At 61.8% G+C, this 27,136-nt stretch overlaps 2 protein-coding genes across 3 annotated transcripts in view; one reads left to right on the forward strand and one right to left on the reverse strand.

The window, feature by feature from the left end:
• Window positions 1-6,556: 6,556 nt before the first annotated feature.
• Window positions 6,557-27,136, reverse strand: part of LOC117000643 — a 32,215-nt gene continuing 11,635 nt past the window's right edge. The window contains exons 16-32 of the mRNA XM_033068492.1: window positions 24,794-25,744; window positions 24,472-24,678; window positions 23,798-24,358; window positions 23,272-23,706; window positions 22,872-22,919; window positions 22,350-22,748; window positions 21,332-21,458; window positions 19,669-19,782; window positions 19,365-19,475; window positions 17,484-18,390; window positions 16,704-17,135; window positions 14,681-14,759; window positions 12,992-13,585; window positions 11,788-11,914; window positions 11,255-11,368; window positions 10,083-10,337; window positions 6,557-8,056 (exon numbers count right to left, since the gene is read on the reverse strand). Coding sequence (XP_032924383.1) covers window positions 6,966-8,056; window positions 10,083-10,337; window positions 11,255-11,368; window positions 11,788-11,914; window positions 12,992-13,585; window positions 14,681-14,759; window positions 16,704-17,135; window positions 17,484-18,390; window positions 19,365-19,475; window positions 19,669-19,782; window positions 21,332-21,458; window positions 22,350-22,748; window positions 22,872-22,919; window positions 23,272-23,706; window positions 23,798-24,358; window positions 24,472-24,678; window positions 24,794-25,744 — 6,552 coding nt within the window. The 3' untranslated portion in view covers window positions 6,557-6,965. The remainder of the gene's footprint in view (window positions 8,057-10,082; window positions 10,338-11,254; window positions 11,369-11,787; window positions 11,915-12,991; window positions 13,586-14,680; window positions 14,760-16,703; window positions 17,136-17,483; window positions 18,391-19,364; window positions 19,476-19,668; window positions 19,783-21,331; window positions 21,459-22,349; window positions 22,749-22,871; window positions 22,920-23,271; window positions 23,707-23,797; window positions 24,359-24,471; window positions 24,679-24,793; window positions 25,745-27,136) is intronic.
• LOC116994088 (tigger transposable element-derived protein 3-like) lies at window positions 23,285-26,263 on the forward strand. 2 transcript variants are annotated; one of them, XM_033055531.1, is made up of 3 exons: window positions 23,285-23,489; window positions 23,718-23,849; window positions 24,000-26,263. In XM_033055531.1, exons 1-3 carry the CDS (start codon window positions 23,456-23,458, stop codon window positions 25,817-25,819), a joined length of 1,986 nt encoding a protein of 661 aa, XP_032911422.1. In that variant the 5' UTR covers window positions 23,285-23,455; the 3' UTR covers window positions 25,820-26,263. The 2 variants fall into 2 exon arrangements, with proteins under 2 accessions (XP_032911422.1, XP_032911414.1); XM_033055523.1 differs by having other exon boundaries at window positions 23,718-26,263.

Here is a 27,136-nt window from a genome sequence, read left to right on the forward strand (position 1 = left end):
GAAGCTGGCGCCAAACCGCGGCTCAGCCAATCAGCGCGCGGCGTCCCGCGGGGGGCGGGTTGTTTTTTTTCAAACCTCCCCTCCCACCGCGCGCGCCCCGGCCAGTAGGAACGGCGGCGCCCCGGCCAGGCCCCGCCCACGGTTGCTTGGCGTCGCGCTGGGCCAATAGGAAAGCGAGGGAACTGGGGGTGGGAGGAATGCGCGCCAGAGCGCGGGACTACATTTCCCAGCGTTCCTAGCAGGCGCGCCGCGTTAGCGCTCCTTGCGTTGCATGCTGGGGAATGTAGTTCCCGCCTTGCAGCGGCGCCGCTTTGCCGCCATGTTTTCGGCCGTCCCTCTTTAGCCTGGGCGTGAGGGGAAAACGGGAAAGATTAAGGAAAAAAGGCACAAACTCAGCAGATGGCACGGCCTCGCTGAGACAAAGAGCCTTTCCCACCCACATCCTTCTCATCAAATGAGCTCTCCATGAGAACAAAAGCCACTTTATGAGGCATTTGGCGAGCAGCTGGAGAAATAAAGCAGTGCACGTCCCTGTCACACCAGGATGGGGTTCACAGAACAAGCAGGAGAAGGGAGACTTGGCAGTCCTCCCCTTGCACTCCAAATAAACTCTTTAGGACACGCAGTTTCTCCTCAGCTCAGGGTTGGCAGATCCGTGCTGGCCAGTCCCTGGCAGATTCTCTGCCATGTCTCTGGTGGCTCTGGAGGCTGCAGTGTCCAGCTGGTCACTTTGGATCCAGGGGATCTCCAGGACACGATCCACAACCTGCGTCCCTCTGCCTGGGCCCTGCCACCACCAGCACACACTGCTCCTGGGTTAGACACTGTTTGCTCCTTCTGTCACCATCCCAGATCTCAGAGATCCCCATCACACCCCAGCTCCTGCTGCTCTTCCAGTGTGCCCCCACTCCTGCTCTCCCTCCCTGAACATTTTCCTTTTTTGCAAACTGCAAGATCTGTGTCACGTTCTCTGCATTGTACAAGGTCACTCAGCCCAGTTCACAGCCCAGGCACACTCTGATTCTCCAGAGCTCTTCCCTGAATGGACAAGGGACACACAGAATGTTCTGTACAGGCCATCCAGGGCCCAAATCTTCTCCATGGCCACACTGAGCGACTCTTCCTTGGCACAGACTGCTCCCATGGCACAGTCACCCCCTTTCCCAACCTCCACCTCCCAGTAACACCTCCCAGTAATGCCTTCCCCAGGAGCCCAGCACACTGAAACTGCCTGTGAACCTCCTGGAGGTGTCAGGGAGGTTTCATTTTCCATTTTCATTCCACGAAAGCATCAGATAAAGACTTGCTGTCTCTGGGTCCAGCATCACCTGCTCTGATAGATGACAGAAATATCGGTTTGTGCCTGCTGAAAAGAGAACCAGCACCTCTCCCCCCTGCACCATGGAGCTGGGACATGGCAGGGAGCACAACGGGCACTGCTGCATCCCCCTGGGGTGGCAGGGGACACAGGACCTTTACTGTCCCCACGCTGGGACCTAAGGATGCTCCATGAGGCAGGGGACAGGCACAGTGGGCTTTGCTAAACCTGCTCCCAGATCTGCTGGCCATTGCTGCCCTGGGGAGCAGTGTGAGGAGTCACTGCTGGACAGGACAGGGGCCAGGCCAGTCCCTGCTCCTGTCACAAGTGCTCAGAACCCTGCAAGCAGCCATGCTCCAGAGCTGCCATCCATGAGGGATGTTCTGCTCCCCATCCATGAGGGATGTTCTGCTGCCATCCCGTGGCCATCCCACAAGGCTGCACAGGTGTCACTGTGCAGTGTCACCACCCCCAGGCTGCACAGGTGTCACTGTGCAGTGTCACCACGCCAGACTCTCTGCTAAACCCACTCACTCCTCCAGGGGGGAAACTGAGGCACGACTGTCCTGTGCTCAAGTGCATCATCCCAAAAACTGAGAGTGTGGAGAGTGGCCTCAGCACAAATGGTGCCAGCCAGACCTCAGCTCAGCGATGCTGCATCGTGTGGGCCCTGAGCACCTGCAAAAGCACCTCTGATCATGCCTAAATGCCAGCTAAAAACATGTACAGCCCCTCTGCTGCTGTCCTGGCCTCGCCTGGTGTCACAGGACAGCATCCCTGGTGCTGCCTGGCATTTTTATAACAGGCCCAGTCAAAACAACAGGACTCAATTCCAGACAGATGCTGGGTTTAGATGTGGTGTAAGCCTACCTCTGCACCAAGGACATGAGGAAACTCATCCTGGAAAGGTTTTCCCCCTCAGTTGTGCTCATCAGCCCCACAAACTTACCCCTTTCCCAGGCTACCTCTGCAGGTTCACTGGAAGAAGGAAGGGAAGGTGCATGAGTGTCTCTCCTGTGGCACCTTTCCTGCTCCCCAGGTGTGGAGCCCCAGCTCCAGCAAAGCCCACCTTGGGGATGGTTCCCATCTGGAGCAGGTGTTTGCTCCTGAGCCCCAGGCAGTGAGGATTTCCCCCTGGCAGCCAAGCACAGCAAGGAGCCAGCAGAGCTTTACCTTTGATTTGGGCTGATGGCCACAACCAGCTGGCTCATCTCAGCACAGCACAGATCACGACTTTTCTGGTCTCCTTTGGGCTTCAATCTTTCTTTCTGTTGCTGTAGAAAAAGCAGGTTGCTCTGGAGTGTCTTCTGGATTAGAAAAAAAAAAAAATTTGTAATTTTGGAGTGGCATTTTCAGGAAGGAGATGATACCACTAAAAAAGCCCTGTGGAGGCAATCCCAGTCTGGGGACTCACTGGGGGTGACCCCTGAGTGCCTGGGATGGGTTTTGAGCTCAGAGACAGCACCCACCTCCCCAAACTCACTTTAGCCAGGCTTATGGCCAGAAACACTTCTGGAATAACTTCATGTGGAAACCCTGGAGTTTGTTGAATTTTTAAGAATTGCTTTTTAATTAGAAAAAACAACTTTCAGCATTGGAAGCAGGATTTCTGGGAAGAGGTTTGCAGCAACAGTAGCAGGGACTCAGACACGCTCCATAAATTTGCTGGATTATTAAAAAACTCTTCATGCTCTGAGTTATCTCCTGAGACCCCAGCTCACATTGTGGGGGAGAACCCCTGTCTGGTGACATCTGGGGCACAAGGGACACAGAGGGGTGAGCAGTGAGAGGCTCCTGGGTGGGCTGGGGCCAGCAATGGGAGAACCAGGAGCCCCAGCAGGGTGGGATACAGGACCCCAAACCGAACCAAGACAGCGACCCAGCCAGGTACCCACCCCAACCTGTGTGTGCAGGGGAACCAGAGGTGCTCAGAGACCCAGCCATGCACGGAGGGGACCCACAGCCGTACCCAGACTGTCCATGAAGGGAGCCCAGCGGACAGGAGGACACAAACCGTGCCCAGAGGGGACCCTGTCTGTCCCCGGAGAAGCTCCAGCCCATGCACGGAGCGGACCCTGCTCTGTGCCCAGCCCAGCCCCTCCCCGAGCCCGCAGCTCCCAACGGGATGGGGTGGGATCGGACCGCAGCTCGACGGGAACGGGCGGGGCTGAGGCGCCGGGAACGGGTTGGGGGTGTGAGTTTGTGTGCTACCATGTCATTACACACACGTGTGTGCGCATCCATGAATTACACACACGTGTGTTTGCATCCATGTCACTACACGTGCGTCTGTGTGTCCCCGTCTCTCCCCGTGTATATTCCTGTGCCTGCATCTCACAATACACACACCGTGTCCGTGTGTGTGTGTGTGTGTGTGTGGAACCAGGGGAGGAAGGAGCAGGAAAACCCCGGGGGGACACGGGCACGGGGCCGTGTGTGTGCTGTGTGTGCCCGTGGGCAGCCCACGCGAGCGGGGATGGAGCGGCGGCCGCAGAAAGGGAGGGCTGGGATCAGTGTGAGTGCGAGCCTTCATCCCAGCCTTCATCCCAGCCTTCATCTCAGATTTCATCCCAGCCTTCATCCCAGTTTTCATCCCAGCCTTCCCCCGGGGCACAGCCGGCACGCTCCGGCACGATGCTGCCAGCGCCCGCGGATGCTCGGGATGCTTAAATTAATTTACTCATTAATAACCTGGAAAGCGTCCGGGAGCTTCGCCCTGGCTCAGCCCTGGCGAGCGGAAATCCCTTCCCCAGCCAGGCCTTGCCCTGGGATCTTTCCCAGTGTCTCCTTCACTCTCAGAGAGAGCAGCAGAGCCCCCCGAGCTGCCTTTTTCACACTGTCCCTTCTGTGCTGCTGCCCTGGGTGGTGGGTGCTGGATGCCCAAAACCAAGCCCCGTATTCAGCCCTTGGTTCTGCTCCTCCTCCACCCTCAAGTGCTGCCAGCTGGGTCCAAGGAGTGTTTTGGGGGCTCCATCCACCCCCTGCCACCATAAAACAGTCGAACAAATCCTTCTCCAGGCAGGTGCTGCCCTGCCCTGGCTGTGCCCTGCTGAGTGTCCCTGCCACCCTTCTGTCATCTCCTCTGCCTTGTGGGTCCCAGGCCCTGCAGCTGTGACTGCCCCCTGTCCCTGCAGCACCCCAGGGTGACAGCCTGCTGTCCCCCCACATCTGGGGTGCTGCCTGGGGCTGCACTGCCCATCTCACACCCAGGCGGGGACAGTGGTGGCTCCTGCTCATCCCCTGTTCCTGGAGCTGCTTTCTGGGTGCATCTGTGTCCAGTTCTTCCAGCACCCCAGGGAGGGCTGGCTGAGTGTCACTGGCCCACGCTGCAGGGACAGGAGCTGCTCAGTCAGTGTCCCACCATGGGACAATGCTGTTAATTGTCACCACTGTGGTTTTCAGAGTCACTGCCACCTTCACTCAGGGCCAGCGTGGCTGTGTTGTCCCACTGGCTCGGGAGCTGTCTCTGCAGATGAGTTGGTGACATTTGAGCTGCTGAAGGTCACCAGGATGTTGTTAAATCCTGGCAGTGTCCAGTGACCGAGGCTGTCAGAGCCGGTGTGGCAGGTGAGGAGCAGCTCGGGGGGCAGGAGCTGCTGTGTGGGGGACGGTGACACAGAGCACAGCAGGGGCAGCCAGGCCAGCACAGGCACCTCAGCTTTTTCTTTTGCCAATAAAAAGCTGAACTTGCCCATTTTTAGGAAGAAAAAAGGATTCTGTCAGGTCCATGTCGCTGGCAGTGTGATGGGCATGAACTGCTCAGAAGCAGAATCAGTTCTGCTTTTCATTTGCTTCTTCCTCATAATTGCATTTAGTCCTGCTGAGGGGGATGGAGGGAGGCTGCTGAAGGACACAGGGCTGCACAGGCCTCCTGTCCTCCCCCACACCTCCCTCCCAGGGCACCAGCCCCACCACAGCACTTCCCACAGAATCCCAGGATTGTTTGGGTAGGGTGGGACATCCAAGCTCATTTTGTTCCACCTCCCTGGAAGGGCAGGAACACCTTCCACTATCCCAGGTTGCTCAAAGCCTCATCCAGCCTGGCCAGCTTCCAGAGATGGAAGTATCATTTCCTGTCAGACAGCATGCCCTCACCCAAAACCTCAAACTTCTTCCAGGGAGCTGCACACACCACCCCAGCAGTGGGAAGGCAGGAACCTTGGCAGGAGCCTGCCCTGGCAGCCCCAAAATGCTCCTACCCACAGTGGTGACCAGCTGGTGGCTCTCAGCTGGCTGTGCTGCCCTCTGGCACTTTCTAGCACAGAAGAGACCATAAATCCCAACTTAGAAAGGATTCATACACCAGGAAAGTCCTGGATGAGGACTTTGGTTCTGCATTAACAAGTCCCAACAACTTCTCCCATCATGGCTCTGTTCATGGATGCCACTGTCCAACAGGAGATGTGCCAGTGTTGGGAAGGAGCCTGGTGTGCTCTGGGGAGCTGGTGTCACCACCACTGCCCCAGCTGGTGTCACCACCCTGGCCCCAGCTGGTGTCACCACCACAGCCCAGCCTCAGGAGCTGCAGCCAGGACAAGCTGGGAACTGAGCTGGTACAAACAGGAGCTCAGAGCAACAGCAGTGAGATGATGGATCCTGTCCCACCCACCCCAGCAGCAGGTGCCCAGGAGCAGGGAGGTCTTTCCTTGGCAGGAATTCTGCTGCTCCTGCCATTGAGGAGAGCACAGTCAGTGCACAGCAGAGCAGTTCAACACGAGGTGCTGCTCTCAGTCCCTGCTGACCCCACAGCACCCCATGCCAGCCCCACAGCACCCCAGTGCCCTGGGTGGTGGCAGGGCCAGCTCCCCGTGGGAGGACTGAGTGCTAGGAATGAGTGTTTGGAGGAGCCCTGCAGAGGGGTCCTACCAGAAAAAGGGTCTTTTACTGCAACTAGAATTTTATTCTATTGTATAATTCAGGAGTGCATCACAGCCCCGCGAGCCGGGCAGGCACCTATCAGCGCTTCCAATCTACACACACGCACAACTTCCTCATTAGCTGCATCTGTTAATTACTCACCTCCCCCCGGCTGGAGCTCCTCCTGTCGCATCCAACCCGGACGAGGCAGCGCCTCCACAGAGCTCCTGGACAAAAAGTGACTGTGCCAGAATCAGCCTACAGAGCAGTTAACAAAAAAAAAAAAAAAACAAAAAAAGAACACCAACCAAAACAAACAAATGATCAAAAAAACAAAACAAAAAATAAAATCTTGCCCATCCTAAGGTTGCTTATCAAACAAAAAGTTCCTCCACATTTATTTTAAAAAAACCAAACAGTAGATTTAAAAAGCAGTTACGAGTCCTACTCCGGCAAAACACCCTGTGTACAGGTTTCTTTTGTTGGTGGTTTGTTTGCTTGTTGGTGAGGATTCCCCCTAAATCAGCTGCTTCTGTTAATTTTATATATATATTTAATCTTTTAATTTTGCCGCGCGTTGCTTGCTTTAATTCATTAATTTATTTCCAATCGGCCGAGTCTCCACCAGACCAGCGGCGCTACCACACAAAGCTTCCTTTGATGTCCATGCCCTGAGCCGGGGTGGGGGGAGATGGATGGAGGGAAGGGTGGGAGAGATCAGTGGAGGAGAAGGAGGACGAGGAGGGAGGGATGGAGGGAGGGAGGGAGGAGAGGAAGCCTCGGCAGCCCCTCACTCTCCCATGTGCGTCCTCAGGTGGTACTTGAGCGACTGCTTGTAGCGGAAGCACTTGGTGCACTCGGTGCAGGGGTAGGGCCGCTCGCCGGTGTGCGCCCGCTGGTGCTCCAGGAGGTGATGCTTCTGCGTGAAGTTCTTGCCGCACTCGGTGCAGTGGTAGGGCCGCTCGCCCGTGTGGATGCGCTGGTGCTCCAGGAGGTGATGCTTGCGGATGAAGCCCTTCCCGCAGACGGCGCAGGCGTGCGGGCGCTCCCGCGTGTGGATGCGGTAATGGTTGGTGAGCTTGGACTTCTCGCTGAAGGTCTTCTCGCACTGGCTGCACTGGTAGGGCCGCTCGCCGGTGTGAGTCCGCTGGTGCCGCAGCAGGTGGGAGGGCCGGGTGAAGTTCTTGCCGCACTGGGGGCACAGGAAGGCCATCTCGTTCTTGCCGGCGTGGATCCTCTGGTGCATGAGCAGGCTGATCTGCAGGCGGAAGCTCCGGCGGCACTCGCCGCAGGTGAAGGGCCGCTCCCCGACGTGGGTGATCTGGTGTTTGCTGAGGCTCGACTTGTGGCTGAAGCTGCTCTCGCACTCGGAGCACTTGTAGGGCTTGCCCGGGGGCGGGGGCCGCGCCGGGGGCTTGAGGCCGTGCTCGGGGCGCCGCGGGACCCCCACGCCGCGGCGCGTGTGGCTGCGCTGGTGCAGCAGGAACTGCTGCTTGTTGCGGAAGCTGAGGTCGCACTCGTGGCACTCGTAGGGCCCTTCCTTGAGGTGGTTGCGCTGGTGGATCATGAAGTTGATCTTGAGCATGAAGCTCTTGCCGCACTCGGGGCAGATGTACGGTCTCTCCCGCGTGCGGTTGCGCTGCTGGCCGCCGGCCGGCTTCATGTCCCCGGAGTCCCTCTCGCAGGCCGACGGCTTCCTGACGCGGGCCAGGCTGCGGGGCTGCGCCTTGGAGCTGCACTGCGCCTCGCAGCCCAGCCCGGCCTCGTGGCCGGGGAACGCCGGCGGCTCGCTGCGGCCCGAGAACATGGCGCACGGCTCCAGCGCGTCGGGGTCGTCCTCCTCCTCCTCCTCCTCCTCCGTCTTGATCACGATCCCATCCTCTGAGGGGGAAACCAAACGGTGTTAGGGTCGTTGGGTGGAGCGAGGTGGCCTCTTGCACCTCTGGGTGCTACAGAAACCCCGGCACGGGCTCCTGCTCCTGCTCTGCCCGACCACCCGGACACGAGCTGGCTGCAGCTGGAGCTGGAGCGCTGGGATGGGCCATGGCCCCCCAAACACAGAGCTCAGACAAACCACCCCTGGGCAGGCTGCTCTGGGGGCTGTGCTCTGACTGCCTGATGAAAGGTTTGGCAACTTTGTGCTGCTGCAGGATGTGGGGGATAAAAGCACCGTGGGTTCACCAGGGCTCGGGTGGCCGAGTGATTTCAGAGCAGCTCCATCTGCTGCCGTTTCACTGGGCTACAGCAACTCCTGGCACGGCACAGCTGGACAGGAACAGCACTGGGGACAGCACAGCCTGCCAGGGACTGTCCCTTCCCTCAGCCTCACTGTGATGTGGTGGGGTGAGAAACCCACCCCTGTCCTTCCCAGAGCACCCAGCACGGGATGGATCAACAGAGGGATGGAATGGCAGTGGGGTGGATCAATAGCAGGATGGAATGGCAGTGGGATGGATCTACAGTGGGATGGATCAACAGAGGGATGGATCAACAGAGGGATGGATCAACAGTGGGATGGAATGGCCATGGGATGGAATGGCAGTGGGATGGAATGGCTGTGAGATGGATCAATACCAGGATGGAATGGCAGAGGAATGGAATGGCAGTGGGATGGAATGGCAGAGGGATGCAATGGCAGTGGGATTGATGGCAGCAGGCCAGGCTCCCCTTTGTGTCACCAAGGCCAGAAGTAAACTGAGAATTTTGTTTGGTGACAGCAGCCATCCCAGGGACACACAGCAGGACAGCCCAAGGAAAGGCCCACAGGGCATCCCTCGTGTCAGCCCACACTGCACCATGAGCCAGGCCTAAATACTCTCCCAGGAAGAGCAGCTACACTTTCCCAAGAGAAGGAAATCAATGGGAATGGGAGTGGTCAAAGCCATGGCACTCATCCCTCTGAGGGAGGGGAAAACCCAGATCCTTCTCCCTGTCCCCTCAGCCCCCCATCCTGGCCAGCACAGCCACAGCTCCTGCCCAGCCCAACCAGCTGGGCCCTGCACCCTGGCAGAGGCAGTGGCTCTCAGACAAGAACCAGCTCCAGCCCCACTGGTGGCTTGGCTGGTTTCCCTCACGAAGCCCTGAGCAGACCACAAGACCCACAAGACGCAGTTGAGGCCCTCAGGAGCCCAACTCTCCGTGTCTTGGTTTGTGTTTCACCACCACAAAGCCATCAGGAGAAGGGGAACCTCCATTCCCAACCTCTCACCTCATCTCCCTGCTCTCCCATCCCCACCTTTACAGCACCTCTGTAGGACTTGGCTGTATCTGCCACTCCACTGGCAGAATTCTACCCATGACACACTTGGTGCCATCATCTCATCTCTCCACAAATCACCTCATCCTTCCCTCCTGGCAGCTCACAAATCACAGAGCTCCAGCCACATTCTTCCCTATCCTGTGGAGCTGCCCTGAGCAACTCCCACACTTGGCAACCTGCAGGACCTCCCACATTCCTGCAGCAGTGTCCAGTGTGTAACCATCCACTCCTACTCCTCCACACCTCACCCCAACGTCCTGCCCTCTGCCACAGTGGGGCTTTGGGAACAGGGCTCACTGAGGCTCACAGATGTGTCTCATGTGCCTCAAACACATCTTCCATTGATCTCTGTGGGTAACCAGGGTTTTTCCCAGACTCAGAGGACTGGGCCAGTGCTTGCTGTGCTCCTGAGCAGGACAGGAGCCCTCAGAGTCCACCAAGTGTCCATCATGGATGTGCTCCTCCAAGCTCAAGGCCTGACCAGACCCACTCTTGGCAGCTGCTGCAGCCAGAAACTTTCCTTCTGGTGCTGATTCTGGAGGGGATTTAACTCCTCCTGTCCATCCAACCCCTTCCTCACCTTCTCCTAAGCCACCACAGCCCTGGTGCCTCCCTTCAGGTGTGCAGAGCCGTGTCCTGAGGTCTCACCTGTGCAGCTCCCGTGGTGAACGATGACCCTCTGGATCTCGTTGTAGTCGGCTCCGTACTCGGAGGAGTCCCCCAGGCTGGTCCCTGGGATGTCCCTGGGTGGGGACACGGAGCCGTAGGGGCTCTCACAGGCTGCCTCCTCATCCGGGCTCTGGAAGCTGCCCTCGGACTGCCCCGACATGCCGTGCAGCTCGGGGTTCTCGGGGCTGTCTTCAGGAAGGAGCTCCTCCGTTTTGATCACAACCCTTATTCCAGCTGCAGCGACAGAGTCCCTGCCATCACTCCCAGGAGCCAGGATGATCCTGCTCCCAGCAATCCCCGCTGGCTCCAGCAGAGCCTCTTCTGCTCCCCCTTCAGCCCCTGCCCTTCACCCATCCCTGCTTCGCTCCCAGCTCCAGCCCAGGACTCTCTGCAGGCACAGGGAACTCCCTCTGGGGCCTTGGTGCCACAGCTCAGCACCCCTGAGCCACCCCACATCCCCCAGCTGCAGCTCCATGCGGGCCCCTCATCTTCCTCTTCCCAGTGGAAATTAATTCCAATTTTGTGATGGAAAGCACAAGCAGGGTGTTGGTGTGACCCCACATCCACAGCCTGCAATCAGGGATGGTGACTGGAGATGCCACCATCTCTTCCAGGCCACCTCCTTACGTCCTTCTCAGCCCTCTTATCACAGAGCAGGAGTCACTCTGGGCCTCGGGGTCACTGGGACCCATTCCCAGCCCAGTCCTGCCCCTCAGAATCCCATCTCCCTGCACACAGCATGGGACCAGGCTTCCCTGCCTGGGAGAATGCTCCAAGGATAAACCCAGGCACCATCCACATAGAGAGGGTGGAGAGGATTTTCTGGGAGGATGGGCTCTCCCAGTGGGGCCCAATTCTCCTTCCTTGCTGGGCACACTGGCTCCCTGAGGATCTGGTCTGGTTGCAGATGCTTCCCTTGCTGGGAAGGGCTCTCAGTGCCCAACTCTCCAGGCTCTGCTTGCCCTGGTTTCTATGTTGAGCTGTACCTGGACATCAAACTTCCCATCAGGCAAATTTATCCCATTCCTTGGCAAGGCTTCTCCTGACAAACCACATCAGCCACAGCTCCCAGCAGCATCTGCTGCAGCCTTGGCATGAGCAGCTCCTGGGAACACAACCAGGGCTGCCCTGGTGCCCAGGTGCCACCTCACCTGCCGTGGCATCAGTAATGATCTCACTCTCCTCCAGGTCCTGCTCGTTCCTGCCCCGCGATTCCTCCCCTTGCTCGATCTGAGACAAAACACCAGGTTTGGAAATTGCATAGTCTGTTGAGAGACAGAGGGGTGGGAGAGAGGGATTACTGCACTGGGAATCTAATATTGGCTTCCAGCGTGTGGGGGACATGTGAGGACACTCAGCAACATCCACAGGTGCAAAATCCTCTGAAGGGGGGCATGGGCTGGTACCCACTGCCGACCCACAAGATGCAGGGTCATGGTTTTTGATGGCATAGCTGTGGCTGGAAAAGGTTTGGGAAGTCTCCAGCCCACCTGCCCACAGGGCATCTCTCACCCAGCCAGAACACCAGCACAGCATGAGCTGGAATAAACCCAGGCTAAAAACATCCTCCTGTGTTTTTAAGCCTTTAAAATGGGACATTTGGGTGTCATCCAAGGGGATCTCCAAGGAGGAGGCAGAAGGAGCCTCCTGCCCCTCAGCAGGGCGAGGACACCCCTGTATTTACCCAGGGAGATCAGAGACTCGTAGTTCCCCTTCATCACGTTCTTGTACAGCTCCTTCTGCCACTCCTCCAGCTTCTCCCACTCCTTGTCATTGAAGTACACGGACACGTCATCAAAGGTCACCGGCACCTGCAAATCCAACAGGGGTTCGAGCAGGAGCTGGACACAGCCAGGCTTCATCTCCTTCAAGGTCATCAATGAGCTGCTTTTTACATTTAAAACAGCTCCTGGGCGAGTGTTTCTTTGGGAATAAAGGATTCAACTGAAGGGATGGCTCCTAGTGATGAATCCAGACTGGGATTTTCCCAAAGACCCCGAGCTCTTCCTCTCAGTCCCTGCTCTCTGCAGGGTGATCAGGCTTGGGGGACTGTAAGGGAGAGAAAACCCAGGAGCTGGGCTGGACTCATCCCTATTGATGAGGTGACGTAACTCCCGGATTCAATTACTCCAGAACTCCAGGGAGAAATCTACCTAGGCCCAGAGGGCTCCCAAAAATCCCTGGTTACTGTGTGCCCACCATCCACAGCTTCCCAGCTTGTTAGCCAAGGAATAACTCCTAAGGAAAAATTCAGGATGTGCACACTGCGCCATGCTGGAGTGGAGCTCTTCAGAGGGAATGCAGCACTCCAGTTCTGTCCCTGAACTGCACTTAATGAAGGGTCTGAACCCCCTTTTGCTCATCCTCTCTGCTCTCTCCAGAGATACCCCCACTCCCATGTCCTACATGTTCTCATTTGTGCACCCTCTTTTAGCGGGAAGGTTGTGAAATTCAAGTAGGAACTGAATATTGATGGTGGGCTCTTTCCAGAGCTCAGCCAGCTCATCTGCCTTCCTGAATCCCAAAGCTTCCCCCTTCCCTGCAGCAGCAGCTCCTTCCCTGGCCTGGGAGACTCTGCAGCATCAAGGTGGTCAAAATTAAAGAACCACAAAATCTGCAGGTTCTCTTCAAATGGTGGTAAAAATAAATGGGACAAAAAAAGAGTCAACGGCCCCGGGGCTGTGCAGCGCAGTGGAGCAGAACTGAAACCTCTGGCCTGAGTACCAGGATGTCCTCCCAGGCCTCTGTCCCACTGTATTTTAGTCCCAGCAGGGGATGAGCTGGGAAGCTGCAGTGGCGAGAGAGGCACCTGTGCTGGGGCTGTCCCCGCTCACCCACCCCGTCCTGCCCTCCAGGAGCATTTCGGGTGTAGTGCCCAGCACCGTTACCTTGGGGACTTCCCCCTTCCTGCCCGGGGGCAGCCGCAGGATCCAGAAGTTCCTGTTCTTCAGCAGGTTCTCCATGTTCTCCAGGCGCCGCTGGAGCAGCCCGTACTCCTGGATGAGGGTGCCCAGCGCCGCGCACTTGCTCTCCAGCTGGTTCCCCAGCTCCGCCGCCGTCTTCTCACAATCGATCAGCTTCTTCTCCGCCATCCCCGTCCGACCCTCCAGGTCGAGCAGGCGGGTGGAGTGGGAATCCACCTTCCGTTCCACCGCCTGCACGGCCGCCACCACGGTCAGGGACAGCTCTGCCGTCTGCGTCTCCCGCTCCGAGGTGCGCTCGGGGCCGGCCGCTGGCCGCAGGGGCGAGGGGCAGCGCGGCGGCCGCACCGGCTCCGGCGCCTGCGGACACAAGGGCGCGGGGTCAGGCTGGGGATGCATCCCCCGGGGGGATAGGGACCCTCCCGGGGTGATAGAGACCCGCTCCGCCTCCCGCTGCGACAGGGCTGCCCCGGGGGATGGGGACATCCCGGGGCCATGCGGGGGATGGCCGCTGCAGGGCCCAGCGCTGCGCGGGGCGGCGGGGACGTCCCCGTGTCCCCGCTAAGCCGCTTACACCGCCCCGTGCCGGCCCCACGGGACGGGCAGCACCGGCCGCGGCGGGGGCGGGGGGGAGGTGACAGCGCGGGGCCGGGAGGTGACAAGGAGGGGGGAGGTGGGGGGGTGACACGGGCCGGCCGAGCCCCGTTGCCATGGGCACGGCGAGGGGACACCCGGGGGGCTGCGGGCGCCCCGTCGCCATGGGGACCGGGCGGTGACACGGGAGGGGGGAGCGGCGGCGGGCCGGTCCCGGGGGGCCGCAGGGCCCGGCGGCGAGGCGGGGAGGGAGGGGGGGCGCGGCGGCCGGGCAGGCCCGGCCCCGACGGCAGCGCGGGCGCCGCCGGCCGCGGAGGCCCGGGCGTGCTCGGCGCGGCGCCGCCGCCCCCCCGGGGCCGCCCGTCCCGTCCCCGCCCGTGGCCCCTGGGGAGCGGCCGCGGCCCCGCGCGCTGACAGCGCCCGCCGCCCGCCGCCCCCCCCGCCCGCCGCGGCCCCGACGGCGCGGCCCGCGAGCCCCGACGTGCGGCCCGCGAGGCGCGGGCGGGCGGTGCGCGCCGGGCCCGGCCCCGCGGCGGGCGGGCGCCTTTTACCTGAGCGGGGGCCCCCTCGGCCATGGCCCTTTGTTCCGTGCCCGGGGCCCCGGGGGCCGCGGCCGGGAGGATCCAGCGCCCGCTCGCTGCTTCACCTCCGCCCGCCGCCGGGCATCGGGCTGGGCGCGGGGCGGCGCGGCGGCGCGGCGCGGCGGGGGCGGGGCGGGGGCGGCGCGGGCCTAGCGGGCGGAGGCGGCGGGGCGGGGGCGGCGGCGGCTCCGACACCGAGCGCGGCTCCGGGTCCGGGTCCGGGTCCGGCGCTCCGGCCGCGCCGCTGCCCCGCCGCGCCGCCAGGGGGCGCTGCCGCCGCCGGACCGCGCGCCGAGCGGGGCGGAGCGGGGCGGCCGCGCGCCGCACAGCGCCCCCTGGCGGGCCGACGGCATCAGCGCCCCGCCCCGTCGGGGCCCCCTCACGGCACCGCCCGGCCGGGGACTGCGGGGGACTGCGGGGACCGGGGGGCACGGCGGGGACGGGGGGGCACGGCGGAGAACCGAGAGATTTGGGATCTGACGGGGCTGGCGGCACTGGGCGCGATGGCGATGGTGGCATTGCCCGAGGAGCCAGGGGGCACTGGGGGCACTGGGGGGTAACTGGGAAGGTGCAGGGATGTGACGGGAGGGGCAGGCGGGAGAGACTCGGTGCGACATGCGGGGACAGGGGAGGGACCAGGGGTCCCTGTGGAGGCCCCGGGGCGGCCCCGCCCGTCGGGTCCCGCCGCCCCTCCCTGCGGGCTCGGAAATGGCGGCCGGAGGCGGCGGCGCCCTGGGAACGGAGCGACCCCTCCGCTCCTCTCGCCTCCCGACCGCAGCAGCGCAGCGCGTCCTGTCCTGTCCCATCCCATCCCGTCTCACATCATCCCTTCCTATTCTCTCCCACTCCATCCTGTCTCGTCCCGCCCCATTCTGTCTATCCCACCACGCCCTGTCCCATCCGTGCCCTCCTGTCCCACCCCCCACCCCATCCTACTCCATACACACTGATCCCATCCTGTCCCATCCCATTCCATCCCCTTCCGTGCTGTGTGTCCACTCTTGTCCCATCCAGTCCCACCCTATCCCTCCTACATCTTGTCTCGTCCAGTTCCATCCCATTTCATTCCATTCATCCTGTTCCACTGTATCCCACCATATCCCATCTGCCCTGTCCCATCCCATCCCATATCCCCAGTCCCATCTCCAGCATCTCCGTGCCTGCATGGGGTAGCTCCCATTCCACAGAGCAGCTCCAGAGCCTGGGGGGATTCACCCAGGCTCACCCAGAGTGTGGGGGATTCCCTGGGGTCCCTCAGAGCCTGGGGGAATTCACTGGGGTCCCTCAGAGCCTGGGGAGATTCACCCAGAGTGTGGGGGATTCCCTGGGGTCACTCAGAGCATGAGGGATTCACTGGGGTCCCTCAGAGCATGGGGGGATTCCCTGGGGTCACTCAGAGCCTGGGGGGATTCCCTGGGGTCCCTCATTCCATCTCCCCAGGCACACAGCACGGGTCAGGATTCCTGAGGGACTCTGGCACTCCTCAGGCTCTGTGGACCCCAAGTGCCACATCCCCACGGTGGCTCTGACCTAGGGGCTGCCCTGTCCCACTCCCACACCAGGTCCCAGTTCAGAGCAACCCCTGGGGCTCGTTGGGCCTCTGGTGGGGAGGGGGAACTGTCTCCATGTCCTGGGCTCTGGCAGGGAAGAGCCTGGGGAATGCTGGGCTGAGAGGGAGCCTGGAAGTTAAAAACCCAAAGTGTGTGGCACCAGCTGGGCACCCTGTGAGGTCCCTTCCAACCCAGGCCATTCTCTGATGCCATGATCCCAGCTCCAAGGTGGCCACAGCCACCAGTGCTTCTCCCTTTCCTTCGTCCTGGGTGTGGGATGTCCCAGTTCCATCCCACCACAGATCCAAGGATTCCCCAGCTGTCCACAGCCCCATCTGTGTGTGGCACAGGCTGGCTCCTGGAGCACAAACCCAAACCCCAGAGCAGCCTCATTTAAAGCCAGGCCTGGCTCTCCAGCTCAGCTTGGCTTGTGCTGTCCACCTGTTCCACAGTGACCTGGAAAAGCTCCTGACCAACAGCCAGGAGCAGGATGAGGGAGCTGCAGGTACAGGCGAAGGGCTGACACGGAATTCAGAATGGAAACACTGTATTGACAGACTTTACAAAAGTTATTACAAAACACGGTCACAAACCAGCAGCTGACGATACAGAGCAAAGAGACACCACTTACAGCCACCTCAGAACAACACCAACAGCTCCAGAAGTCATCCAATATTTACACAAACGGCTGGAAAACTCCGGGCGGTTATCGCATACATGGAAGTGTTTTAGAGCAACTGTGAAATATAGTGTCACACCTTTCCTTGTAGTATTATCATCATCATAATTAATAATAATAATAATAATTAATAATAATAATAACAGACTACTTCTAGGTTAACTAAAAACCAAACAGCTCTTTACAGGGGTTAGGAGAAGCTGCTTTCACTCGTCTGACTTACCTGAGTGAGACCAAACCCAATTAAAAAATAATAATAAAATCACCTTCATTGCCAGGAGTCCGTGTGTCGGCCCAGCGGCGCCGTTCCCTCGGCCAGAGGGGAACCACAGCCCGGCTGGTGCCAGTGACACCCTTCAAAAGAACGGAGACGTGTCCTCCTCGTGCCTCCAAACGCTGCCCTTCCCGACTCCTCCTGCTCCAATGTCCTCAGCCCCTTCTCCTGCACCTGCTTTATCTCACCCCGCTCTTTGCCACGCTCTCCTCTCCGCTTTTCCGCCTTCCACAAATCCCGCGTCGTGCCCGACCACCTCTCTGCCTCGCCTCTCTTGCCTTCATCCCGGTCCTGGCCTCGCAGCCTTTTCGGGACGTGGCGACGCAGCGGGAGCGGCCGGCTGGGAACGGCGCCTTCCTTCCCTCCCTCCCTCCTCGCGCTTCCAGCCTTGCAGTGAAACGAGTGGAAAAAAGAAAGCGAAAGCTTGTCACTCCTGAATATGCACAAAGATAGGTGGGGGAACACCTGCTAAATACGGACCCCAGAGAATCGCTCGGGATTATTCTCTACGGGCAGAATCCAACCCTGCGTAGGGAACAGCGAGCACGGGGCCTGCGCCGCGGTGGAAGTGCCACGGGAACCCCGCGGGGTCCCAGAGCTGCCTGGGCCGGCCGAGCAGAGTCTTTAAGAGGAATTCCTTGGATGCTTCACCAAAGCGGGCTTCGTAGCATGACCACATGGATTAGCTGCGATACAAGTCACCTGCCATCATGCTGCACGTCCACCTGCCGGACCGTCACGGTCACCGCGAGCCCTCCTGCCCCGGCCCCACCACGGCTACTGCTTAGTCTCTTTCTTCATGCAGAAATGGTCAGTTTGGGTGCCCGCCGAGCCCAGGCCGTGCTGGGAATCCTCCCCGGGCCGCGGGTTGCGCGAGTGGATTTTCTGGTGGCAATTCAGGGACTCTTTGTAGCGGAAGTGCTTCCCGCAGACGGGGCACTGGTAGGGGGTCTCCCCGGTGTGCACCCGCCAGTGCTTGAGCAGGTGGTCCCGCCGGATGAAGCTCTTGCCGCACTCGGTGCACTGGTAGGGCCTCTCCCCGGTGTGGATGCGCTGGTGGCGGATGGCTTTGGAGAGGTCTCGGAAGTCCTTCCCGCAGTAGGTGCACGTCAGCGGCCCGTCGCCCTTCCCCGTGTGCAGCTTCTGGTGCAGGATCAGACTCACTTCCAGGCTGAAGCTCTCCTTGCACTGGGAGCAGGTGTAGGGCCTCTCCACCATGTTGTTCACCTGGTGCCTGACGAAGCCGTACTTGAATCCCGAGCTCTTCTCCCCGTCGGGGCGCTTGGACGCTTTGGAGCGGGAGGGGCCCTGGCCCTTGGCTTTGGATTTCTGCCGGAAGCTCTCGCCGCGCTCCAGGGACGTGCAGGCCTCCTCGCTGGAGTGCGCCTTCTGGTGGGTGGCGAAGAGCTGCTTGTCCAGGAAGCTCTCCCCGCACTCACAGCAGATGTAGGGCCCCTTGTCGGCCGCCGCCTCCTCGGGCTCCTTCCTGGCCAAGTCTCTCCCGCGGCGCACCGAGCGCCTCAGCCCGTTGCCCGTCGCCGTTCGCTGCGGCGGGGCCGACCCGCTCTGGCTCTTGCTGCTCGACTGCATCTCCTCCTCTGGCTTGGAGAAAACCTCTTCCCACTTTCCTGTCAAGGACCTGGAAAGCTCCAGGCTCTCGGAGCCTTCCTCATCGCACGGCTGTTCGTCTGGCAGAGCAGAGACACTCGTGTCATTTGGGCGGGCAAGGACTGGGCTGTTATTTACACAGCTCCTCCCTTGGGACACGGGTGGTGTGTGCAGCCTGGCACTGCCAAGGCTGTGAGTCCAGCTGGGAGCACCTGCTCTGTGCTGGGATACAGGCAAGGCCAGAGGGATCTAACCTGGAATCTTGGAATTACTGAGGTTTTAAAAGGCCTCGGAAATCATCGAGTCCAACCATCCCCCAGCACTGCCAAGGCCACCCCTGATCGTGTCCCCAAGTGCCACATCCACAGGGATGTTACATCTCTCCAGGGATGGGCACTTCACCAGTGCTCTGGGCACTCCCAATGCATAACAGACCCTTTTGGGGAAGAATTTTTCCCAATTTCCAAACTGACCCTCTCTGGCACAGCCTGAAGCCGTTCCCTCTCCTCCTGTCCCTGTTCCCTGGGAGCAGAGCCTGACCCCCCTGGCTGTCCCCTCCTGTCAAGGAGTTGTGCAGAGCCAGAAGATTCCCCCTGAGCCTCCTTTTCTCCAGGCTGAGCCTCTTTCCCAGCTCCCTCAGCTGATCCTGATGTTCCAGACCCTTCCCCAGCTCCATTTCCTTGTCTGGACATACTCCAGCAACTTCCTGCCTTCAATTATATTGCAATATAATATTATACACATAATTTGGCTATAGATAGGTAACCAGACGAAGAAAGAGGGTTCCTGAAGCAGGACACATCTTTAAGAACTTGTGGGTTAGGATAAAGGCCAAAAAACCAGAGGAAAAGGGAAAAAGCTTTTTTTCCTCCTGGGCTTGCCCAGTGCCTGAGGCTGAAGGATCTCCCATGGTATAAATCGTGACTCAAAGCAACTTCCTGAAATTCTGGAAAAGCACAATCCAGAAAAGCTAAGCTGCTCCTGGGAATGAGGCTGGGAAGCCAAAACCACGTCTAGACAAGGGACACTTCCCAAAGCAGCTCAGTGCACTCACATGTACCAGGGACCTCCATGTTCTCCTCTTCCTCAGAGCCTTCGTGGCTTTCAGCCAGAGCCTCTTCATATTTACCCCACGAGCTGTCATCAGGCCCAGGGAAGAAAAACTCTGCAAGAGAAAAGAGCAGGAGTCACACCCCAACCTTCCAGCTGCTCCAGAGGATTCCAGGAGTGATGGATGCCTCAGGTGGGAGACAAGCAGGAAAGCAAAGCCCCCTGTACCTGAGGAGAGAGCTGACAAAACAGAACAGCCCCACATCTGCCTCCACCTCCCCCTGAGTCCCAGGAACCCCGTGGCTCACCAGTGCTGGGGTCCATGGGGGTCTCTCCTCCCTCAGAGTCCTCCTGATCCTCAGTGTTGGGATCCTCTCCCTGCTCAATCCGTGTCAGCAGCTCAGGTTTGGAAATGGCAGCGTCTGCACGTAAAAAGAGGATGAGGATGTTTCCCCTGCCCTGGTGGGAGAGCGACTCTGCAGCCTTTGCCCACCAACCTTCCTTTGCTGGGAAATGAACCTCAGAGAGAGGCTTAGGAAGCTGCTCTCACCCTCTGCCCTGCTCACCTTGCATGGATGCAGGAGCACACTCTGCTCAGGTGAGGAGGACAGGAAGGAAAGGCACCCAGGCTTACCTGCAGGCTCTCCTGTCTTCTCCTCTCCGCTAAGGTCCGCGGATCCATTACAATGGGGACTTCAGCTCGGGGGCAGCACCAGAGCTGCCAGCACTGCCCTCCCCGTGCGGTTCCCTCCAGCCAGGACCGCTCCGTCCCACTCGTCCGAGTCACGGGCTGCTCGCGGATTTTGGTGGGGGAACGGGGACAATCACCATCTCTGCTCGGCTGGAGAGCAGAAAACTTCACTTCCAGACATGTGGGAGGCCCTGGGGGTTAAATTCCCACCTCTGCTCCGGTGGATCCGTTTGCCTTACACAGGAGCCAAAGCCCTAAACCTCGTTTCTCAAGGGAAACCTTGGGATGAAGCACAGATACATTTCTCTAAGCTCCAGGCTCAGATCCCCAGATCCCCTGCAGCAGGACAGTTGCACTCCTGCACCTCAGGAGCAGGACATGGGATGGGTTTGAAAAGAGGAGAATGGGGGCTGTGGTTACTCTTCACCTTTCTCCCTGGCACATAAGGACTGCAGGAAACCTCTGTCTGAAGATATAAATGGGGAAAAAAAAAGAAAAATAAGCAGAAAAGGACTGGGCAGAGCTGGATGGCTGGGAGGCAGATGAGCCTGGACTGGGCACAGGGAAGTCTCTGGCTACCAGGGACAGCATCTGCGCTCCCACCCCCGGCCCAGCCAAGGCAAGGTCATTTCTGGAACATGTTGTGAAGGCAACGTGTTCCCCAGAGGGAATTCCTGCAGCCAGGACTGGCAGGAGCGAGCGGAGCGCGTTCCTTTGGCTGGGAATGCGCTGCCCTGAGCTGCTGAGGGGAAAGCAGGAGGCAGAGCTCACCCTCAGCTGCTGCTCCTCCCCAGCTCTGCCCCAGCAGCACCTCGAGCAGGACGCGCTCCCTGGGGCTGGACAGAGCACCCAGGAAAATGTCACTTCTCCCTCATGGGAGAAGAAAGGGAAGTCTGCACAGCTCCCCATGGAAAGGGCTGGAAGGAACCTCAGAGGCAGGGCACCCTCTGCTGCCCTCAGCAGCCAGGGGGCTGAGGCACCCAGAGCAGTGGATCTGTGGACCTTGGCGTGACAAAGGAACTTCCCTCTCCCCCAGCTTTGCTTGGATTGAGGGTCCTCTCACTTCCCCTCCTCCTCCTCCTCCTCCTCACAATCCCAGCACTCACTGGGCTGGATGGTCACAGGGACCATCAGGGAGCCACTATCTCTGTGGTGACACTCATGACACCCTTCACACCACCCCCTCGCTGATCCTGCAGGACACAGAGCAGCTCCCATCCACCAGTTCCCAGGAAAACTCAGTGCCAGGAGGCTGAGGGCAAACCCTGGCCCGTCGTTACCCATGGAGATGACGGCCTCGTAGTTCCCTTTCATGATGTGCCTGTAGAGCTCCTTCTGCCACTCGTTGAGGCTCTTCCACTCCTCCTCAGAGAAGTTAAACGAGGCATCGTTGAAGGCCACGGGGACCTGCAAGGAGCAGCACCACGGGGTTTGTTTCTCATTTAAGGAAACACCTGGAGATGTTTTCTCATTCAGTTTTCCCACTCAAACTCCTCAAGTGTTGTGTAGGACAGTCCCAGGCAGGAACATCTGCTCCTTCCCACATGTCTCATCCCTCAAGGGATGAGACAGGGATTTCCCCTGTCACCCGCCTGTCACCTCCCCCTGCTCAGCCTCCTCCCACCACAGGCAGTGCCCTGTGCACAGCGTCTGCCACAGACTCCTTTTCACCTCCTTTTTTACACATTTTGCTGCTCAACACCTCTGAACAGCCTCTGGGGATGTTCCCAAGCCTTCCCAGTTACACAGGGCTGAGCTGCAAAATTCCACGTGATCCAAACACAGGAATTTGTCACATCCCTCCCAGATCACACGTGCACAAGCAGAGCATCACCAACACAGCAGGACCTGTGCTGGTGCTTCTGAGTGCTGAAGGGTAAACAGCGTTGTGGCAGAGCCACGAACTGCTCTCAGCACTGCAGCTGCCCCAGATGGGGCTGTGAGTGCAGGGATCAGGCTGTCAGTGCAGGATATGGGCCTGACAGTGCAGGATATGGGGCTGCCAGTGCAGGATATGGGGATGCAAGTACAGGATATGGGGCTGCCAGTCAGGATATGGGGGTGTGAGTACAGGAGATGGGGCTGCCAGTACAGGATATAGGGCTGCCAGTGCACAGGAGATGGGGCTGTCAGGGCACAGGAGATGGGGCTGTCAGGGCACAGGATATAGGGCTGCCAATGCAGAATATGGGGCTGTACAGGGCATGGGCCTGTGAGCTCAGCATATGGGGCTGTGAGCTCAGCTCTGAGCCCAGCATGTGCAGAACAGCCCCGTTTTACAGCAGGGAGCACCGTTACCTTGGGGACTTCCCCTTTGGCGCCGGGGGGCAGCCGCAGGATCCAGAAGTTCCTGTTCTTCAGCAGGTTCTCCATGTTCTCCAGCCGCTTCTGCAGCTGCCCGTACTCCTGGATGAGCGTGCCCAGCGCCGTCCACTTGCTCTCCAGCTGGTTCCCGAACTCCACCGCCGTCTTCTCGCAGCCGATCAGCTTCGTCTCCGCCATCCTCATCCTGCCCTCCAGGTTCATCAGCTGGGCGGCCTGGGTGTCCACCTTCCTGTCCACGGCCTGGATCTCGGTGACCAGCGTGAGGGAGATCTCGGCGGCCGGCAGCTCGGCCTCGCCGCCGGGGCCCTGCTCGGGGGCGGGCAGCGGCTGCTCCAGGCCCAGCTCCTGGGGCTCCATCATGCACTCCAGCTCCTGAGGGGAGAACGCGCCGGTGAGCGCGGGGACGCGCCCGCAGCCCGCGGGGGGGGCGGGACGCGGGGCCGGGCCGGGGGGCGGCGGCCGGCGGGGGAGGCGGGGGTAGGCGGCGGCGCTTACCTCAGCGGGGGCCCAGTCGGCCATGGCGCGGGGGGCGGCGCGGGCGGTGCGGGGCGGCGGCGCGGGCGGTGCGGCGGCGGGGCCGGGCGGCGGCGGCGGCTCAGCAGCGGCGGGGCGGAGCGGCCATGCCGAGAGCGCGGGGCGCGCTGGGAGCGGCGGCGGCAGCGCCCAGCGCCACAGCGCCCCCCGGCGGCGGGCGGACCGCGCGCCCATTGGGCGGTGGCACAGCCAATAGGGGGGCGGAGCGCCGAGGGGGCGGGGCCCGGCGTCACGCGCGCTCCCGCCGCCGGTAGCGGGGCCGCGCGAGGCGGGGGCGGCGGCGGGGCCGGGCGGGACCGGGCGGGCGGGAGGGGAGCGGGACGGGAACGGGAACAGGTGCGGAAACGCCACCGCGGCCCACCGCGGCTCGGCGGCCCCGCCACCGGCCCCACGGGCAGCGCTGACGCCGCGTCCCGCCGCCCGGCGTCATCCCGGTGCGGCATCGCTCAATCACCGCCATCCCTGGCGTTGCTGAGGCCTCGGCGGGAGCAGCACCGGGAGCAGCTGTAGCCGCGTTTTCCGAGGACCGGGACGGTGCAGGTGACATGAAGGAGGACCGCCAGCATCCCGTCGACCTGGGTGAGGCACCGGGGCTGGCCCGGCACCGGTCCTGGCGCTGCCGGTCGTGGCCGGGAGCAGGAGGTGACGGGGTGGCTCTGGGGTCACCACGGGAGCGCACCGGCTGCCTGTACCCATCGCCGCGGGCAGCCATTCCCTGGCCTGTTTGCCCGATATCATCACTGGTAGCATCTCCACTGGCCCCGCCGGTGGCATCACTGTCTGTCCCTCCTCTTGTCTCTGTGACAGGTTACGCCATCACCAAACCCGACATCCTGGCCGAGGTGGAGCGAGGGGACGAGGAGGTGGCGGCGGCAGCGGGGCCTTACGGCGAGCACCAGAGCCCCCGGGCACATGCGGCACCCGCCGGCCCCTCCCAGGGTGAGCGGGACACGGGCACAGGCGGGATCGTGGCCAGCTTGGGACAGGAACGGGAGTCGGGCGCTGGGCCGGGTCCCGCCGAACCGGGGACTCGGTCCCGCGGGATTCCCGGTGCGGCGGCCGCTCCCCAGCGCGCTCCTGTCTCCACAGGGAACTGGCAGGGCAAGGAGGTGAAGAGCGAGGACGGGGTGTCCCCACCGCCCTGCTCCCCCCCGGCCCGCCACGCCGGCCCCGCCGACTTCCTCGTCCCGCTGCGGGAGCGGGGCTGCAGCTACTGCGGCGTCCTCGAGCCGGAGCCGAATCCCGGTGCCGGTAACGGGGGGTTCATCGCCGCACCCCCCGCCTTCGAGAGCCGCCAGTGCCGGCCCGGGGAGCGGCCGCTGGATTGTGCCGAGTGCGGCCGAGGCATCGGGCACAAGCCGGACCTGGTGCGGCACCGGCTGGGGCGCGGCGCGGAGCTCGGCTACGGCTGCGGCCGCTGCGGGAGAGGCCTCGCCGAACCGGCGGGGCTGGGGGCCACGGGCAGCCCCCACCGCCCCGGCCCTTGCCCCGGGCGCTCCCCAGGCACGGCGGAGGGAACGACGGCAGCGCCGCGGAAGGAGCGGAAGGAGCTGTCGCTGACCGAGAAGGTGCGTGTGCTGGAGATGCTGGAGGGCCCCAAGGTGTCGCAGAGCGAGCTGGCCAAGCGCTTCGGGGTGTCGCAGCCCCAGATCTGCCGCATCATCAAGAACAAGGAGCGGATCCTGAGCGAGTGGCACCGAAACGGCGACCCCGACCGCAAGCGCAAGCGGGAGGGGAAGGACGCGGCGCTGGAGGCCGCGCTGCTGCGCTGGGTGGAGGGTGTCCGCACCGCCGAGCTGCCCGTGGGCCGCCCGCTGCTGCAGCTCAGGGCCAGGCACCCGGCCCGGCCCGATCCCGAGCCCAGCGGTGGCTGGCTGGCTCGCCTGGGCGCTCGCCACGGCCTCGCCGGCAAGAAGCCTCCGGCGGAGAAAGGGGACGCGGAGCAGCCCACGGCGGAGCACTGGGCCGGCACGGTGCTGCCCGGGCTCCTCCGCAGCTACGCGCCCGCCGAGATCTTCGCCTGCGGGGAGACCGCGGTGCTGCTCCCGGCCGGCGGCCCCGGCAAGGGCGAGAGCCCCGGCGAGCGGCTGCTGCTGCTGCTGTGCGCCAACGCCAGCGGCTCCGAGAAGGTGCCGCTGCGGGCGGTGGGGCACAGCCCCCGGCCACGCTGCCTGCGAGGCGTCAACCTGGAGCAGATGCCGTGGAGCTACCGCGCCGGCAGCCTGGCCGGCCTGACCGCCCCGCTCTTCGCCGAGTGGCTGCGGGAGTTCAACGAGGGCAAGCGGCGGCAGGGCAAGAGCGTCCTCCTCCTGCTGGCCAAGCACGAGGCGCACCCCTACCTCCAGCTGTCCAACGTCAGGATGGTCTTTGTCCCTCCGGCCACCGCCCTGGCCCAGCCCCTGGACCGCGGCATCGCCAGCGACCTCAAGAGCCACTACCGGCGCCGGCTGCTGCGGTGGCTGCCGGCGGAGCGCGGCGCGGGCCAGCCCAGCCTGCTGGATGTGCTGCACATGCTGGCCCAAGCCTGGGGCGACGTTCACCCGGGGCTCATCGCCAGCTGCTTCCGCGCCGCCGGCTTCACCCCCGACGCCAGCGCCGACGCCGTGTCCCTCACCTCGGCACCGGGGCTGCTCAGCCGGGAGCAGCTGCAGCGCGACAGGGACCCGGCGGAGGCGGACGGGGACGAGGGCACGGCGGAGGGCGAGGACGCGGGCGAGCTGGCGGCCGTGCCGCCCTGCCCCTCGGAGCGGGAGGTCTGGAGGAGCCTGGCCACGCTGCGGCGGTACCTGGAGTGCCAGGCCACCTCGCCGGACCTGTTCCAGGCTTTCTACGAGCTGGAGGATGCGGTGCACATGGTGTCAGCCGGCGCGGGGCGAGCCTTCCTCGGGGACACCCCTCCCAGGCAGTGACCCGCTGGTGCCCTTGAGAGGGGCCGGGGCTCACTGGGGCTGTCACTGGCCCGGCCTGGCCACTGTTCCCTGCAGCTGTGCCATAGGTCTGTATGGCCCCGTGGGATCACCTTGAGTGCGGGGCTGTGGAGCCACCAAGCTCTGGGTGTCACCTGTGGGGCAGTGGCACTGCTGGGGACACAAACCTGCTGCCAGAACCTTCTCCCCAGAGGGTGGCTGCTGCAGCCAGCAGGAGATGATGTGGAGCTGCTGCCAGTGGGGATTTGCCCTGAGTGGGATAGTTGTGACTGCCGTGGGGGGATGCGGGTGGTGCTGGAGTGTTGTTTCTGTGCTGGGGACAGCGGCTCCTTCCCGTGGGGGAATCGGGTGCCACCGGCTGCTGTCACCACGTGGTGCCCGGAGGATTGTTACAGGCATTAAAAAGTTGGGATTCAGCAAAGCGAAGCACGTGTGGTTTTATTCTATTGTCACATCCACCATGAGTGGGGCAGAGCTCCCTGGGGGTGCCGGGAGCAGTGGGGCCACCCCAAATCCCCCCTTCAACTCCTGGGGACACCGTGGTCCCCACAGCCACCCCCAGCTATGACATCCCCACCTGGGTACCAAGGACATAGCACCTGGCAGCGGGCAGTGAGGACCTGGCTGACCACCCTGTCCTGGCTGTGCCAGCCTTGGTGGCACCCTGGGGTCCCCTGCACAGCCCCCCATGTCCACTGTGCACCCTGTCCACAGGATGGAATGCAGGGATGCTCCGTCCCGGTGGGATGGTCCCTCCGCAGGGATTGTCCCTGTCCCCTCCCGCGGGGTTGTCCTTCCGGGTGGACTGTCCCCTCCCGCAGGGATGTCCCGTTCCGGTGGGATTGTCCCTGATGGGATGTTCCATTCCTGTGGGCTGTCCCGGTGGCATGTCCCGTTCCGGTGGCATGTCCCGCGGGGCTGTCCCGTTCCGGTGAGATGTCCCGGTATTTGTCCCTCCCGCCGGGATTGTCCCTGTCCCTCCCGCGGGGATTGTCCCTGTCCCGTTCCGGTGGGATGTCCCGTTCCGGTGGGATGTCCCGGTACTTGTCCCTCCCGTAGGGATTGTCCCTGTCCCGTTCCTATGGGATGTCCCGGTGGATGTCCCTCCCGCGGGGATTGCCGCTGTCCCTCCCGCAGGGATTGTCCCTGTCCCTCCCGCAGGGATTGTCCCGTTCCGGTGGGATGTCCCGGTGGATGTCCCTACCGCGGGGATTGTCCCTGTCTCGTTCCGGTGGGATGTCCCGGTATTTGTCCCTCCCGCCGGGATTGTCCCTGTCCTTCCTGCAGGGATTGTCCCTG

The sequence above is a fragment of the Catharus ustulatus genome, chromosome 1 (assembly GCF_009819885.2).
Source record: "Catharus ustulatus isolate bCatUst1 chromosome 1, bCatUst1.pri.v2, whole genome shotgun sequence".
Lineage (NCBI taxonomy): Eukaryota > Metazoa > Chordata > Aves > Passeriformes > Turdidae > Catharus > Catharus ustulatus.